This window comes from Caloenas nicobarica, chromosome Z (genome assembly GCF_036013445.1).
Source record: "Caloenas nicobarica isolate bCalNic1 chromosome Z, bCalNic1.hap1, whole genome shotgun sequence".
NCBI classification, from domain to species: Eukaryota; Metazoa; Chordata; class Aves; order Columbiformes; family Columbidae; genus Caloenas; species Caloenas nicobarica.
In genome coordinates, this window is record NC_088284.1 from 89,477,600 (window position 1) to 89,495,585 (window position 17,986).

The 17,986-nt window shown below is 34.8% G+C and overlaps 1 protein-coding gene across 4 annotated transcripts in view; it reads left to right on the forward strand.

The window, feature by feature from the left end:
* Positions 1–13,102, forward strand: part of CDC14A (cell division cycle 14A) — a 61,546-nt gene extending 48,444 nt beyond the window's left edge. For 2 of the 4 annotated variants that reach the window (XM_065656027.1, XM_065656024.1), the window contains exons 12-16: positions 384–499; positions 1,026–1,073; positions 2,725–2,853; positions 3,808–4,115; positions 12,768–13,102. In XM_065656027.1, coding sequence (XP_065512099.1) covers positions 384–499; positions 1,026–1,073; positions 2,725–2,853; positions 3,808–4,115; positions 12,768–12,781 — 615 coding nt within the window. In that variant the 3' untranslated portion in view covers positions 12,782–13,102. The remainder of the gene's footprint in view (positions 1–383; positions 500–1,025; positions 1,074–2,724; positions 2,854–3,807; positions 4,116–12,767) is intronic. The other 2 variants (XM_065656025.1, XM_065656026.1) reach the window with 2 other exon arrangements.
* Positions 13,103–17,986: the final 4,884 nt, after the last annotated feature.

The following is a 17,986-nucleotide window of genomic DNA, read 5'->3' on the forward strand; positions in this document are numbered from 1 at the left end:
AAATTTCTTCCTTGTCTTGTACATATCACAAAATTGTGTTGCTGCTTTTCTTTCACATTGATAACTTTAAAAATACTGATGGAGGAAGGAGTTGGAGTTTTTAAGTTCTTTGAAGTAAATAAATACCGGTGTTAGACTTAAGCATCCTGAGCTGATTTTGAGGTCACATTTCTGCAAAAAGCCTCTGTGAATGTGCATTTGTACAGTGACACATTTAATTTACTGGAACTATGCAAAGACAGAGTAGTGTCTTCTGTAGGCAGAGGACTGTAGATGAGCGTTTTAAATGATAATCTTTGTGAAGGAGATGTTCAATACTATGAAACTGTGCTACTCCTAAGGATTTGATATATTTCCTTGCTTGAATACTTTGTCTTTCCCAGAATGATTCTGAAGATAAAGCAGGTGTGGAAACTCAGAATGGCATGACGCAGGGAGACAGGCTTAATGCTTTAAAAAGTCAGAGACGGCCATGTTCTGCTACAACTGGAGCTCTGAGGTAATTAATTCTGAGGTAATTTGCAGTTTTAAACTCAGTCTATTGCTATCAGATCTCATTGGCAAGTACATGACCTCATTTAAGGCAGTGGTACTAAATTTCTTTAGATATACATCTATTTATTAGCTGCAGATTTGGTTTATTTTTTCTCTGTGTCCCTGTTCAGGGTACCTACTTGTTATGTAGCAGTAAAATACAAAAATATTTCAGAACTTTAAAATTTATGTCTATCTTGCATTTTTAAACTTATGTCTCAAAGAAGATATTCTTCGATCAACTTGGTTATCTTTCTGTAATTACTTTTCAGTACTCATTATATAAATTTTAAATTTTTCAGAACCAGTAAAAATGTGACATTTGAAAATAAACCTGAAGTACCTATCTGTTTAAGTTTAAAATAATGGTGGTTAATGATTCTTAACTCTTGTTAGTCTTGTACTTTAAAGCTACTATGAGACATGCAAGACAGCTTTGGGAGAGGGGAAAGGCTTTTTTATCCTTTGAGATTCTGCTTTTGTTTCTTTAGGCTGCAAGACATGAAACTGCACACCAGGTCAATATCACAACCTTTCAGGTATTAACTTTAAAATAATAGTTCTAAATGTGTACCACCTAGATCTTAAATTTTCAGTGTTCTGAATGACACTTATCACATCAATTGACTAGCAATTTCAGACTTTCGAGAAGTGGCAGGTAACAAACTCTTTTTTAAACCTGCGAACGGTGGGGTGGTGAGGTGAGGAGAATCTAATGAGCAGAGGGGTACAGCTCTACTTCAGGAATACCTTGACTTCCTCTTAATAAATAATTAGCACATACAATTTCCACAGTCACAATTTCTACTATCTGTGCTGTTATGGAATGAAGGATGACTAGTTCACTTATAACCGCTTTATCTCTGTAAAATTAAATACTTGTCTCGAAAGTTTAACTTGGCTACATATTGCCTGTGCATCACAATTTTTGTCCTGTGTGTTTTAGTAGATGAACTAGAGGTATTGCTTAGTGGATACAAGCAGTACTTAATGTTTATCTGGTACATATAAAAAAAGTGGTTTAGTACCCTTTCATATTTTAATACAGGGTCCTCACTGTACTTTTACTACATGCTCAGTTCAGAACTTTTTGTGGAGCCAATAAAGCCAATCATTTCTTCTCATTTTCTACATGTTTATTTCATTTATGACCTGTACGAATCTCAAATCAGTACTTACAGTGTCCCCCAAAAGAAGGTAAAACTTAGAGTGAAAATTAATGTAATTTTAAGAGTTGTAGGAATGGCAGAATTGAGTCTTGTTTTTGTAACCATTGCATCTATAATATAACACATAAGACAAAACAGCTGTTATTTTAAAGCATTAATATGGAACAGAACACATTTTCTTCAGTTTTGTGACCACCTAGATTATGAAATGGATTACTCTAAATATCTAACATTGAAAATGTCTTTTCACCTTTTCTTGGTGTGAAATTAAAACTGCTTCTGCTCAGTGTCATTCCTTCTGTGCTTGTAGTTGGGAGACTTGTATCCAAGGTCTTTCATCCTTTAAGCGCTGACCATGGTCGTATCCCCTGCTCTAAGAATGAGGAGAATTTCATACTACTGCAACAGCTGTTTGTTTATCAGTTTTTAATAAACTAATACAGACAACTCTAATGCTAACCTTTTGGAGTAGTCCAGTGTACCATACTTACAGCTCATCATCAAAATATGAAGAATTTGGTTATCAGGAGTCCCATCCTAGAAAGAGCTGTATGTTCTGTGCAACTTTGTAAAAATGTTCTTGCTGTCAGTTGGAAATGATGGTGGTGTTCTCATGAAAGCTACAACGTTGGGTGTTTTTTCTACTCATACTGGCTTTGTTGCAAGCACAGAATTATTCTTTCTCAAATTTACAATGTTTAAAACCTATAATCAAATTTACAATAAACGTGATACAAAATGGGCACTTAGCTTTCACAAATTATCAAGGTGAAAAGTAGCCTATAACTGTATAATATGGTACAGCAGGGGAAAATCTTAGGAATGGGATATTTGAAAAGGTTTTTTTGAAAATATATTTGAAAACAGGCAAACTTGAGTTTTTGCTGTGGAGTTCTGAGTACTCAGACTTGAGAATTCCCACTTTTAAAAATACTAGTCTATATATTAAGACTGTGTTTCTGAGATGTGTATTTCAATTATAAAAAGCTTGCTTCTCACTAAAACTCTGCACTCCTTTTAGACTGAATACCTCAGGTAGCACAGAAGGATCCATGTCTCCTCTGAAGGCCTCCAAAGTGATGGCAGCTAAGTCACCATCTGCAGAAAGAATCAGCAGAATTCCCATATCCTCAGGCTCTAACCTTAAAAGGTTTTCTGCTTCTTATTCTCATAGTGATACAAATACTTACTGTATACTACGATGTTTTTCAGCACATATGCAGTCTATGAAGCGCTTGCTGTTCTTGGGTAATAAGGCTTAAATTTACTTAAAGTTCCACTAGCCAAGCTTTAGTTGCCTGTATATTAAAAAAAAAAAACCAAAAACCAACCAACCACCAAACAAAAAACCCCACAAACAAAAAAACCCTCAAACCCTATGCTACTGGTATGAGAGTTTTCGTGGGATTATGTCAAGTCAGAAACAGTATTACATTGCTCAGGTGGGGTTTTTTACTCATCTGAGTTTATAGAAGTTTTGCAAGTATTCCCAGAAGTCTATTTTCAGAAGAATACTGAGTGGTAATTAATGTTTTTTTATGAACCCTTGATTTATTGCTATTTAATTCCATTATTACTATTATACTGTGTAGTTATGGATGTTAAATGAAATTTAGAATGATGCCTTTTTAATAACTTCTGGGCACAAATATTTACTTGAAGAAAATAACTAACTTAGAGATTACAGGACACCCTCTTTTTATTCTCAAATATTATCATATTAATTCTTGGTTACTTGAAGATTTGTATCACATTACTGATTTTGAGAAATGGAAGAGGAGTTCTTAAACTGTTAAATGTACACAAAGTACTTCAATGTAGATCAGCCACTGGCTAAACCTTTTAACACAATCTCCTGCATGTGCAGATGGTTTGACAGAGATGAAAGCTGGCCGTAGTGGCGCTTGAATAAGCAAAGGTTGGGAACTCCTGACAAAAAATTCCGGTTTTCATTATTTGAGAGCTGGAAGATGAACCTGCGTACAAACGTGATTTAAGAATGGTCTAGGTTATTCACCTAATGTCTTCTGAATTGTCTTTGTTCTGTATATATCTATACATACCTTGTGTGTATTTTTTTTCCCCGCATGTGTTTTCCATTCAGCGTTTCCATAAACTCCAGACTAGCCAGTTCTCTAGGGAACCTCTATGCTGCTTCAGATGATGATGAGAGCAAAATGAGGACAGGTTTTTCTGTAAGCCAAATCTCCAGCCACTTGAATGGCAGCTTGCAGCTGCCTCACAGAAATAACCATGAACTGAACAACAACTTATACAACAGAAACAGCAGTAGTGGCAACAACCTGAGCAGCCAAACCAGTTTTCACAGCGCCGTGACAGATGAGTACGCATCAGCCTTCCTTTATGGGCCTTACAACTCCTCCAGCATGATACCAGAGTCAATCAGTTCCTGTAAGTTTATAGTCGCAACAGCACATTCAGGCATCTGACCGATGCTTATCTTCCTTGCTTCTGTGAGAACAGCTGTCACAAAAAATCTTAACCCAGCATAATTCTCCAATTTCCTTTAATGCTTCTGAACAGCACCTTTGTCTGTTACCTTTTTAAGTAATTATAATTTCAGCTGCTTTTTTTCCATCTTTTTCAAGAATCTAGATCATGGAGGGTTCATGAAAATAAATCAGTCCTGAACTTGAACACCTTTTCTCATAATATCTCTTTTCTGGACCTTCTTACCCTTTAGATGATTTGGTTTTTTATTTCAAATTATCCGTAACACAGTTCATATGTGTTTACATATCTTAATCTTCATGTAGTAACAGTTTTAAAGAAGTCTTTGTGTGTATCATACTAAATGGAAAGTATTGCATTCTTAAAGGCGGGGCCCATTTGAAAGGTGAGTCCCCTTGACTTGAAACCCAGTCATTTTCTAACACCGAATGTGAAGAGTATTTTAGAGCAAGATATTTCTGGTGGTCTCACCGTTTTAGCTTTCATTCCTTAACAACTTTGCTGCCTTGAGCTTATTTTGTGCCCTTTTTCTGTGTGAAAGCATCTGTAAAAGAGGTTGCAGAGAGAAATTAATGCAACTTGGAAGTGATTCTATACAAAATTCAGGAAAGAGAGAGTAATAACTTCAGCTATTTTAGGGAAAAAATAAACATATTTACCGCTATAAAAACAATTTAAAATATCTGGTTTCCAAAGATTTTATATCCTACTAATCATAAAAAATAGTGCAGTGTTTTCATAGAATATATTGCATACAATTAATTGAACCTGTCAGCCTCTGTTTAGTAGTACCAACACTTCAGATTATTTTTCTAGATGCTGCGAATAAAATGACCTTCTTACAAAATCAACTTGAGAATATTACGCCTTTTCCATTTCCTTAGCACTGAGAAATTATTTCAGTATAAAGAATGTTTGTGTTATACCCGCTACTGTTTCTGAGCGTGGTGAGTCCCCTGTCTTAAAAGAGCTAATGCACACATTGCATGTAACTAGGATGTCAGCCAAAAAGATGGCTCATGGGTTGTGTTCTTATTTCCTGAAGAAATGGGAGATCTCCTCTCTCATTAACAGCTGGTTTGTGGCACCACTTACAGCTCAGAAGCCACATGTTTGTAGCTTGGGGTATGAATTGCACTTTCTGTAGATGACAGTAGGAAATAAATTCTCATTGTTCCATTGTGGAATTAAATTGCATGTGTGACTGAAACCTAACTAGTAAAATGAAGTTAGTTGAGGGTACTTGCTTCTGTATTCTTGTAAATTCAATGGATATTTCCACTGGAAAAGGAGTAGAGTTACTGTGCTAGGATGTGCTTGACCTAAAGCAACTCTTCAAAATTCTTGATGCTTTCACACTCCTTGTGTGCAAGTACATTTAGCTTCTTATCCACTACAACTGGAAATAAATGTTAATATTCCATGATCTCAGGATCACTGAGTGTTCTGCATTGAGTTTAAATTTGACTTTAAACTTTACTTTAAACATCAACAGTAACATACTTATAAGGGACTTCTTGATCATTGCCACATCCTTTCAGGTTTTTGAAGTTGTTTTACCTCTTTAATTTGGCTGTGTTTTTACCTGTTACATGAGATTGAGGTAAACTGTGTATAATTGAGATTTTTCTCAAGTTGGATATAGAAACCATTCCAGTTTTCTTATGATGAAACCAGTTCAAGAACAAGGTAACCGTTTTAGTTTAACTAATTTGGTTTAATTCCTCCAGGTGTAGAGATGAGGAGAGAGGTGAAAAGCTGTGTTGCGAGCTGAGGATGTTTGATTTGGGACACATCCACGAGTCCTTCATTTGTTCATGAATTCTCATGGTTCTGGAAAGTCAGCCTGTTTAGGTGTGTTTTAGGGGTGTTTTAGGTGTTCCCGTCCAACATGCTTGCAGAAATTCAGTCCTCAGGAAGGCTCCAGTTGAGTATACTGGAACCAAAGTCAATATACCAGTGGTGGTAGACAGCAATCGCTCATCTGAAAAGAAGTGGTAGAGTGTCTGATTTTTTTTTTTTTCTTCCTCTCACCTTCAATATTATCTCATATTTAATGTATTTGAACAATAATTCCTTGGAAGGTCAACCCATTCCCATTCTTTTCTATTGTACCTTCTGTAAATGATATTCTGCCAGCAGCAATTTTTAAAGTTTTTTCTATATTCTAGTTACAGCTGCATATTATGCATAAATACGTAAACCTACATGCAGAGCCCTAAGGGGAAGAAATGTGACTCAGTCATGAAAATAAGTTGACATTGTTCATAATAAGCCAAAAGTTACAAGAGTACCACATGATAATGTAAATTATTATAGAAATAAGCACATTTCCTCAAACAGCTTAAAAGTTTGAAAGAAAATGGAACATCTTCAAAACTAAGAACTGTCATCTCCTTTGGAAAAGTATTATAGTTCCCAGACTTTTATGCTTTCACTGTTAAAAATTATTTGTAGCAAAGTTAGTGGGCTTGTTCCATAAGCATAGGCTAAGAACTTAAGAAACAAAGCATCAACCATTACTTATGTCTAGATATTTACTGAATTCTAGGTTAGCATTATGTTTCTATTTAATCTCATAAACCCTCAAGGTTCAACATAATAGAACTGACACAAAAATTCCCCAAATATATCTAGGAAGAGGGGCTGGGTTTATTAATGTCACTGTCTCTTCTAGTATTGTAATACACATTTCATTCTTAGATAAGGGTGACTAAAATACTTAAGGGAGAAGAGCAAATAATGTTGATTCTTGCTTAATTTAAGGAAAAGGATAAGAGCAACTAATGAACAGGTGAACAGCCATCTTGACATCAGAGAGGGACTATAGCTATGTGCATCTTGGAAAGTGGGGAATTAATTGTTGTTCCCTTGCAATAAAACTATTAAGTGCCTTAAAACAGTCATTTAAATTAAATAGGTTAGACATAGTATAAAGTTTTAGGTTGAACAGGAAACATTTTTGCAGAAAAAGTAGCTTTCTAGAATGCATGTTTCTCCTGTTCTAAGGTCTTTATTCTTTTCCCTACCTATCTTAATGATTTAGTAATGCATGGAAGGATGTAAGGGTGTAATCTTTGAACAGTGCTTGGATTTATATCATTTGCTGATTAGGAGCAGAGATTATACACAGTCAAATATATAATAGCAAGATCTTTAAATTAGATGCTATATCCAGTCTTTGGAAGAGTGAGGCGAGAGAAAAAGTATTTTGTGTTGTGATGTGGGAAACAGCATTTCTTAGGAAGAATCATGCCATACAAAGTCTATGGTAGCAAAATACAAATTCCTGATTTACCTGTAATCTTTTTTTTCACTATAAAAATGGTTAAACTGCTTTCCTGCTTAGATGTTTTTTCAAACATGTCCTGAATATTGCATGTGCTTCTAAATATACCATATGGCCCTGAGCCTCTGTCACAATCACAGTGGAGTGCACTAAATAGTTGCCTGGTTTATGCACAATTGACTGAGTTGGGTGCAGTTACTGTGATGCCACAGTGTTTAAGATGAGTGGATTATTTGATCATTTAGTCTCTGAATGCTTTTTGGCTGATAGTGAGCCTCTGACTTACTGGCTAATACAGATCCATCTTGATGGTGATTTATTTTGAATACAATAGAATTCTTCTTGATAATTGGTCCCTCTGGTTGAATAGAGTCATCCTTAAAACTGTCTCGCTTTTAATCTGAAACTTGCTGTATCTCTTTATTATGTCACTGTTACAGTCCTTTATTACCTTATTTCCTTGCCATGACGACATTTCATGCTAGTCATCTCAACTTGATTGTCTTTTGATAAGCTAAGTTGGCTCAAATATCAAATCCTTTACAGTTTTTGAAAATCCTTTTTCAATAAGCAGATACAACACTCTAACAGTCATCTTTCAGGCCCAGAAAGCTGCTACTTGATGCTGTCCTGCTTATAAATAATCTGTAGCTTGTGTTAGCTGCTTTAACTGTAATGTGTTGGGAATTTATGAGGAGAAGAGAAGAGTTCTTGTCATCCAAGATATTGACTTGTATTTTAGTCTGGTGTCCTGCATCCCCTGGGGTGTTTTTATGTGCAACTCTGCATTTAGCTCTATAAAAGCTTGCTTTTTTTTCTTTCCCTCTTCTTAATGGGACTGATTAGCCAGCCAAGGAAGGTTAGTTTGTCTTACCACTTCAACCACTGACATCCAGCTGTTTGGCTTTTGGTGATGTTCATCAGTGGTCTTAAGCTCATGAGCAAAATACGGAGTAGCATCAAGCCTTAATACCAGTTCTGGCAGAATTCTGTTAAAAGCAGAATTCTGTTTAATGATTTCTACTTCACAGTTTTAGATGCTGAAATTACTTGGAAGTCTTGTCAGCTGAATCTTAGTCTTGTTGCAATGAGTGTTTGTATTGCATTGCACTTTTTTATAATTGGAGCACATCAGACAATGTACCTGACAGAAGTCGATTACATATACTGGAGGTTATGATTATTCATTTAACTTATCTCATCAAAGAAATCTTGAATTATATTAATTATATTCCTCTTCTTTTTATCAGCAGCACCTCACTTACCTGAGTTAGTTGTCAGCCTAACCATCTATAATCGTATAGGTACTCTATTTTAGAAAATCACCCTATCACTCTTATTTCTTTCTGTTTAACTACTGACACAAGTGGTGCAGGAGCATTTTTAAGACTCTCAGGACAGTAAATTTTCAGTTCTAATTAATGTTCTTTAATATCATGAGTGAGGAAATTGGGAATTTCATTTTTATGGAAAACAAGTACTTCTCTCCTGCCCCCAGTATGGAAGAGAAAGTTATTCAGTACTCTTTCTTATTTTGTCATGAAATAATTTTTTTAAAAAAAATTATTGTTCTGCATTTCACTTAAACAAAAAATAACCATGACTATGACTTTCTGTTGTTGTCAACCATATATTTTTCCCTAGTGGTTTTTATCCTTCGTCAGTGTAAGTTTATAATCCACTTATTGTGTTTATGCTGTCGTATGCTGATGAACTAAAAGAAAAGCTTGATTTTCATAGAATAGACAACTTGCTATTCTAGCCAAATAGAATAAATATTTTATTTGAAAATTTTACAAATTGGATGTTTTGATTAAACAATCTCTTGCTATCAGAATTTGCAGAAATATTCTTATCAGGTATAATCACATTTAAGGTACCACAATAGTTATAAACACAAATATCACTCTTTAAAATGTCTTTTTTTAATTGAAGAGTATGTAACTGGGTAGTCTTCAGATGAGTCACCTTTTGCTTCTATAGCTGTCATGGAAACTGGCAGGATGGAAAAATTTCAGAAAACTGAGAAGTGTAGCAGTATTTTAAAATTCATATACATGATCTTTATACTTGTAGAATAGTTTTTCTTAAGAAGTTACCATTAATGAACATCGGACAGCCTTTGCAAAAAGCAACAAACACTAGTGCATCTTACTGGTTGGTAAATTTAGCAGACTCAAGGGATCACTTCAACTGCGTATGCACTTTCTATAATATATCCTGATTTTAGTGGATCTTGTGTATTCATGATAGTTCTTGCCTCCTGCAACACTCCTGTTGCAACCATGTTTGGGGAGAGTTGATGCACAATTCAAAAAACTTGAATTAATTTTTTTCAATTATCTGGAAAAAGTGCATGTTCAGGTCTGAACAGACAGCCCCTAATGTGACAGGGTTGTTCTGTCTGAAGGGTTAACTCACAGCTGACTTGGTCCTGAAGTTGAATTAATGCCAGTGTAGGTCTAATGCCTAGAGGGATCTGTGGCTTATTTTTGTCTTCCTGGAGGCTTTCGGTGCCTCCTATTGAAGAAGAAAAATGATAGTGATCTAAGTAGTTGCTTCAGCATGAACTTCATTAGATACCATTTCCTGTAGTGAAGCTGTCTAGTTCTTAGTTCTTTGTTTAAATGTCTGATACTTGGGTATAAAATGCCAAGCTTGACACTGCATGGGACCACTGTAGGAGTAAACCTTGCAAATTCTACTCAATTAACTGATTTTATACTCTCATCATGGCAATTCAGCAGTCAATTTTTTTTCCTTCTATTTTTACCTCTCTTTTAAATAAGATTTTGTTAAATATCAGCATATGACTTGTAAAGATGGATTGAGGCTTTTTGTTTTTAATAAAGCTTTCAGAATCACAGGCCATACTTTGAGTCACTGAAAATAGGAAATAGGAATGTAAATTTTAAAATAGAAAACTCCTCAAAAGATTAAAAAAAAAAAAATCACAATGACAGGCTTTGAAACATTACAGTCAATCTCTTTGGACAATGTGAAGAGATTTAAGAGCAGGAATTACTTAACTGCAAAAGAAAAAAAAAACCTCCATAGCTATGATTTAATTTTTCAACATCAAAAATGACTCAGTATACTTTACAACAGCTCAGTTGTTATGGCTATCACCATGTTTTTAATAATATGTGAATAACATCAATTAATCTTAATCTGGAAAAAATGCTGCTTAGATCTAATTATTCCCAATAATCACCACAGGCTTTGAAGCATTAGGAAGAAATCGTTGCCATGTGAAGTAAAGCTATGGTGAGGGTGGGAACACATTGAAAAACATATTTCTCAATTTGAAAATAAATAAAATAAACCTTGCCTACCCACCTGTAATGAAAATTAACAAAACATGCTGTCTTGTTTCCAAGCAATCTGTGCTGTGTGGATATTTGGTTTTTTTTTTAATGTTGCCATTAATATTTTTCCGTATTTTCATAAGTTGGATTACTAACAACTTCAAGAATTTTAGTTTAAACTTCAGAATCTCTAATGTATGGTTTGCTTGTTTGTTTATTTAAATTATAATTTAGAATGCCTGGGTATTACTGTCTCTTTAAGGGCTGCTGTTTGTAGTTCTTTGTCAACTAAGCTCACAGTTCCCAAGATCACCAGAAGTATACGGTGCTTTCTGGTCATCTTTCTTCTGCCCAAGCTTAAAGTAACCTATTACTGTACAACTCATGAGGGTAGATTATTAAATTTCATGCATTTTTAATATTAATCAACTTTACTTGGAATTCAGTTTTAAAGGATCCATTTCAAGTATTGCTCTGGTTAACAATCAGAAAGGTCATTACCCTTAAAATATCCTTCTGAAAATGTGAAAGCTTTGAGGGTCATTAAGAGAGCAGAAGCTTCAAGTGCTCATTGGTGAAAGGCTATTCCTTCTGTCTCACTCTTACACATGTAATAAATGGCCTGACAAATGCTTTCACCAAAGCCAATAATCCAGAATAATTATTAGAGAATAGAGTGGGGAAAAAATAAAGCTTCTATGATTACATATTCCATGGTGATTCTGAGCCTATAATTAAAAAAATACTTGTTAAATCTCTTTAGTTTTATGATAAAATATTTTCTATTAAGCGATACCCTTCATGTTGAATCCCTTCAGTACTAAAACCAGACCCTTTTTAGTCAGTGGTATTCAAATCTTTCTATGCTGACTGCACTTCCTTTTCAACCTAAGGAAAGGATATCCACATGGTCTCGGATCTTTAACATGTGAAAATAAATCTAAAAGGCAACTTTGGAAATATACACTGCGTGTTAACATACGGGAAAAAAGTGGTTTTGTGATACTAGTTAGAGCTCTAAAGGTTTATATATCTGTTACGCACCACTTGTACTAATAGGTTTCACTATGGACACGAAAGAGCATTTCTATAGTGACTAGTTAGGAATAGTGGGAGAATGGAAGAGAAGACTCCAAGGTTCTGAGCTTTCTTGGGATTCATATTGTTCTCTAGTAGTTCTCTCTAATTCTGATGAATCAATGCTGATTTAAAATCTGTGGGGTTTTTTATTTGCTATTTGTTTATAACCATACTAGTACAGTGAAGAGAAGACTTTCCATTCATCAGAATTACTTCCTGAACACATTTGTATAGGAGGTAATAAAATGTTTGGATGCTGCCTACACTGATTAAGTATTTTGTAGTAGAACCTTATATTTCAGCAGAAGCAGAAATCTAAATAAATAGAATAGACCAGGTGATGCTTTCCTCTTAATTATACTGACTGCTTGCTAATCCAGATGAACCACTTGCAGTGCTTCATTGTCATCTGGTTTTAGTAGTCATACACAAATTTATTCATGTCCGTGATTGTATGACTGTAGATTTTTTTTATCAATAATTAGCTATACCATATGTTTGTTATGATTTTTACCTGAATCAACATCTTTATTATGCTGTATTTTACAGTAGCACTTTGATTTTTCATTTAGGATAAATGGAAACAATTCAATGACAGTAACTGCAACCATATGTTTTTCCAATGTCTTAAGGTGGTGTTTTAAAGAACTTCTAACAACTTCTTCAATAATCTCTCTAATTTGGTTTGGAGAAGTAAGCATAGATACAGGAAAGCCGATGGACTTTACTGTATCCAGTTCTCGAGTTTCTTCTATTTTATTCATCTTTACCGATGCAGAGATTCAGGTTCCCCTCCAACTCTGTTTTTCTTCTTCCTGTCCTTCCTCTGCTCTTAAGCTTTTAAGTGCAAAACATGTATTATATACAAGTGCAACCTCCCCAGTGAATTCTAATCAGTTTTTCTTCTCTGCACAGTCCCTTCAGTCTGAACGTGTTCAGTACTAAAGCCTTGCTGCTTTGGTGAATCCTGTTGAGCTCTTAAAATTGAAGTTGCTCATGAAGAACTGAAGGAAGGAAGCTGCTCACTCCGAGGAGGAATCTTCAATACAAGACATTAAAACCTTAACACCAAGAGGAGACTTCTTAACAGGCAGAAATTTCTTGTTAATGACTACTGCAGATGCACTGATGTTGAATTTATGGAAATTATTTTACCCCATGTTTATATACAGATTTAAATTTTTAATGTTAAGACAGCCTGAATACTGAAAACTCTAATGAGTTTCATTAAGACTTTTATTAACTTGTGTACAGTGTTAAAATATATATTAAGAGAATATTTTGGTAAGCAATATATATACAAATTATGTAAAAAAAGAATATATTTTAATTTAGTGTTGTTTACCTCTTTGCTACAAAAATGTATATTTTACAGAATTTCGGTGTTTATCAAAGATGAAGATTTTTTATGGACAAGATGTTTTTTCTTGTTAATGGGTCCACCATTACGGCTAAAAGCCTAATCTAATTACTTTTTCACTAATTGGTCTTCTGATAACTTAATGGAAGTCCAACTAATGAGAGACTAGTTATTCCACTATCTACTGAAAGCACTTGATACATAGTCTGCTTTCCACTTTCAGCTGCTAATGTTTCATGGGGAAACACTATGAAAGAAAAAGGGAAAATATTTGTTGATGTAAACTTACATCTTATGTGTAACTTACATCTTCCATTGCAAAGAGAAAATAATTTATCTCATGATTCAAGTGTACAATTAGTGCTTTCTTTCCATTTGTCTCAAAGGAATGTTTTAACTTTTTCTTTGAAATGTAGAAGGTTAAATTGCTATGCAATATATACTGCAAAAATAAAGGCAGACCAAACCTAAGTTGGTAAGAATCTGTATGTACAATGAATTTGGCAGTGCTGCATACTTACATGTTTTTATCTTATATTTGGCAGTATGTGTACAGTTTCATTAGCAAAGCATACTAAAGTAAATGTTGGAAGTTTACGAAATTTTCACTTATCAACTGGACACTTCATGAACTTAAAAATTTGAAAACTATTACTAAACATACAGCTAATGTAACCTCCTGTATCATGGAATATTTTTGTCAGTAGTAAAGATACTCTTTATAGTTTAATCAGGTGTGATTAGGAATGAGATGTAGAATGAAGTGGTATTACAGTGAAATACTAGAGATCATGTGTAAAATTTTCAGAACTCAAGTGCATAGTAAGCAAATGTAAGCAGCTGTGAGGACTTGATTTGCCACTAATTTAGAAGATAAAACCAAAAATTTATCACCTGTGAGTTTTTCTGATATTTACAGAAACTTGAAAATAAAACTTGGTTGAATTATGTCACTCTTTGTTTCTGAAGACTTGTGAATGCTCTGCATTTGCTCTACAATTGAAGTCAAGATAAAGTGCCACTTTTTTTTTTTTTTTTTGAAGACCAGATGACACATTGCTATGGAAAGTTGTACTGGAAGTGTTAATAAGCAATACCGAGAGCAGCTATATAAATTGCTGAATAAAATTTACATGCAATACTGTACTTTATTCACAACTGTGTATATGTAACATATACACACACAAAGTAGCATGTGTGTGCATATATACACAATATACTGTATATTAATTATAGATTAACGGTAAGGTAATTCTACCTCTTATAAATAATTTTGTCATGTAGTTTGTTATAAGTAGTTTTCCTTAAAAAAATTGTTTAATTTTGAAATGTAGATATATACATACAGCTAATTGACAATAAAATGCCTGTATCAGCCAGCTGCTTCGTTTTGTAGCTTTTTTTACTTTTTATGTAAACTAATATGATTAGATCTTTAATCGAAGAGAGCAGCTCTACAAAATAACCTGCTTTCTTCTAAGAAACGTATTTATAAAAAGGTGATGTTTCAAAAATATGTTAGTATGGCAGGTTTCTTTTATAACTGATGTCTCTATGTAACCTTGGTTTTGCTTTGTATAACATCAAGTATTTAATCAATGTGTTGATATTATGATGTAAAGCATATATTTCAAAATACCATAAGTTAAAAGCTGTGTCTGAATTGAGGAAACTTTTTTCCCTGGTCAGGGACTCTTAATAAAGGTGTAATATACCTTCTCTTTTTTGCATGTGCAAGAGGTTTCTTGGTCTCACCAACAGCAGGGTCTAAGAACCTAAAAGATCATGCTTTCATTTAGCTTTTTATCCTTCAATTAAAAACTAGTCACAAATAGTTCTAAGGTTGTTTAACTCTGCTGATTTTCAGCAAATTTGTGTGTTGCATGATTATTTATCTGTGGTGTTTAATATTCCTGTCAGACAAGTCTGTACTGCAATAGATGACATGGACAGGATGGAACTGCTGCACAGCCACTCTGAAGGAATGGCACAGACAGGAATAGCGTGGATGCTTTACAAGCTGCCCAAAATCTACAGTGACAGTCTAATCTAAAAACACAATAAAAGGCTTCTGCCACTACGCTCAGATAATTAATGGATATTGAGTTGGATGTGTAGAGTAAATATAAAGGAAGAACAGCTAATTAAAAAGTTTCTAGTATGTAGGAATCAACCTCACACCTTTTTCTAGACTTAACTTCTATTGACTTATTATACGAAATACAGTAAATGCCAGCTAATGGATAGCATATTTTTTGTTCTTAAAAACAACTTATAAATATAGCCAGTATTCTGTAACAATCAGCTTAACAACAACAAATTTGGGAACAGTGAAAGGTCAGGGAGGTCTTTAGAACCTTGTAGTTTTTAAGAAATACCCTGAAATTTGTTTCATACCCTCTGTTCACTTATCCTTGAACTTTACCATTTGTGTTGCTTCATATATAAATATATCTTCTTATTCTGGAAGAACAAGCTCTAGCACATGAGATTTTTACAAAGAGGTTTGATAAACATGTAGGGATGGATTAAATACATATAGAGGTCTCTACTGGACCTATGATTCTGTGCCTAATGCCTTATTGAAACTTTTAATAATATCTTTATGAAGCTCTTTGGTTAGGGAGATATTTCTTGTTAAAGATTTAGAGAATATTTTTCAATTACAGTACTGCAGAAAGAGGAGGATTTTAGTTTCAATAATAACTGTTCTCTTCTGACAGCTAAACAATGAAAGGCCTCAAAAGGTTTGACACTTGATTAGATCTACACTGTAAAGTGCAGCAGGCAAAAAATATGGTAATTAAGGGCCTGATCAAGTAAATCACTCAGCTATGTCTTTAACCTTAAGCACATGAGCAATCTAATTAATTAAAAAATAACATAGATATTCATGTTTGTAACAAATCCACATTTGGGTCAATAGTCAATTGCAAACGTGAGCCTTTCTGTCAAATAAAAGATGTGCTATGTTGCAACAAAATAATACATTGACCCACACAAATTAACTTCATTATCTTAAAGAATGTATATTGTAACTATAATTACATCCTACTGTATTATTTCGGCATTGTCATTTGTTAGCATTGTGAGTTTAACAATATCCAAACACCTTATACAGGTATCTTGGGTCAATATACAGGTCATACCTGATGAGCTGATATTGCTTACATTTGTAGCCCACATCTAACCCACCTGTAAAAGCAGCTTTTCTCCTAAAATCACCACAAAATTAATCAGCATTCTTTTTCTGGAGAGCTGCTGAGAGGAAATCTAAGTTCTTTTACTAGTTTCTTATTAAATCTTGTGTCCAGGGTAAGGACATTAAACATTTTGTCCCTGTTTGAGTAAAGCACCGTAGAGTTCCTTGGGAGAATCCCACTAGTAACTCTTTTCCATTCAGGAGGGACCGTTAAGCCCTTGTCAAGGTTTAACCCTATCTAGTAATCGAGACCGTGATGGCCTCTCACTCGCTCCCCCTCCCACCCCTCAAAGAGGGGAGAGAACCAAAAGGGAAGAGAGACACTCGTGGGTTTAGATAAAAACAGTTCCATAAGACAACAAAATAATATAAAAATAAAAGATAAAATAAGTGATAATGCAATTTCTCATGAACTCCCTCTGCATCAAACAGCCAGTCCCAGGGAGAGAGAGCAAACAGGCACAAAGGCCAACTGCAAAGGGGTAGAACGGCAAAAGGCTGAACTAACACCAAACTCCAAACAGAACTCCCGAGTGAAAGGGAACTGAACTGGAACGGATCTAATGAGCTGGCAACGTTGACTCCAATTATTGATAGAGCATGATGCTAATGGTACGGAACATTTCACTGATCAATCTGGATGTCAGTCCAAGTGCTGTCCTTCCTCGGGCTGCCTCCTACCAATTTGCACCTGGAAAGTCCTTGGTTCCCCTGACAACCACCAAGATATCAGCCAGTTCTTACATTCTCTTCATACCGACTCAAAAACACAGCTAGCCACTGAAAGAAAAAAAGCAGCTCTATCCCAGAGAAAAGCGGTGCCAGCTCATTATTCTTACACTAAATCCAAAACAAAGACTGTGCTAGCTACAAAAAGTTTCTAACTCCATAAAGAAAATTAACTCAATTTCAGTCCAACCAGCGCAGCCCTACTCTTCAGCTTTTAGTCCACCTAAGAACCTGTCATTCACCTCTGCAGGAACTTGTGCTCTGAATTAATTTTGGTGCGAGACCATTTCAAACGCTACGCTGATTGTTTTATCTGTGTGCCTACTGACACCAGCACTCATGTCCAGCAGGTTGGTGATGCAGGATTTCCTGCGCACTGAGACAGGCTGAGTTTTATAAAGAAATGTAGACTATGTAGATTGAGGACCAGCTTCCTCAAATAAGAAGTACTGTCTTACCAAGGATCTGTGTATCATGTTTGAAAGATTTAATTTGGAAAGTATATTATTATTATAGGCCAGTTCCAAAATTAACTTGAACCTTGCAGAAGCATAGTGCGCTTTCTTTTAACAAAAATGAGAAACAAATCCGTGGAAGTCAGTATCTAGCAGAGGATTTTCCACAGTAAGCGGACTGTATTTCAGACAGAAGTGACTGACACCGGTTTGAAAGCTTGCTGCAAATGAAAGTTGTGTGAGCGGGTTAGAACCAGGAAACTGGTAAGGCAAAGAGAAGAGTCAGACTGTAGTTGCAGTATTTCTGGAGCATGATAGGATTTCGTTTCTTTTTTTTTTTTCCTTCCCTCTCAATTTAACAAGTTGAAAATCTGCTGAATAATTCATG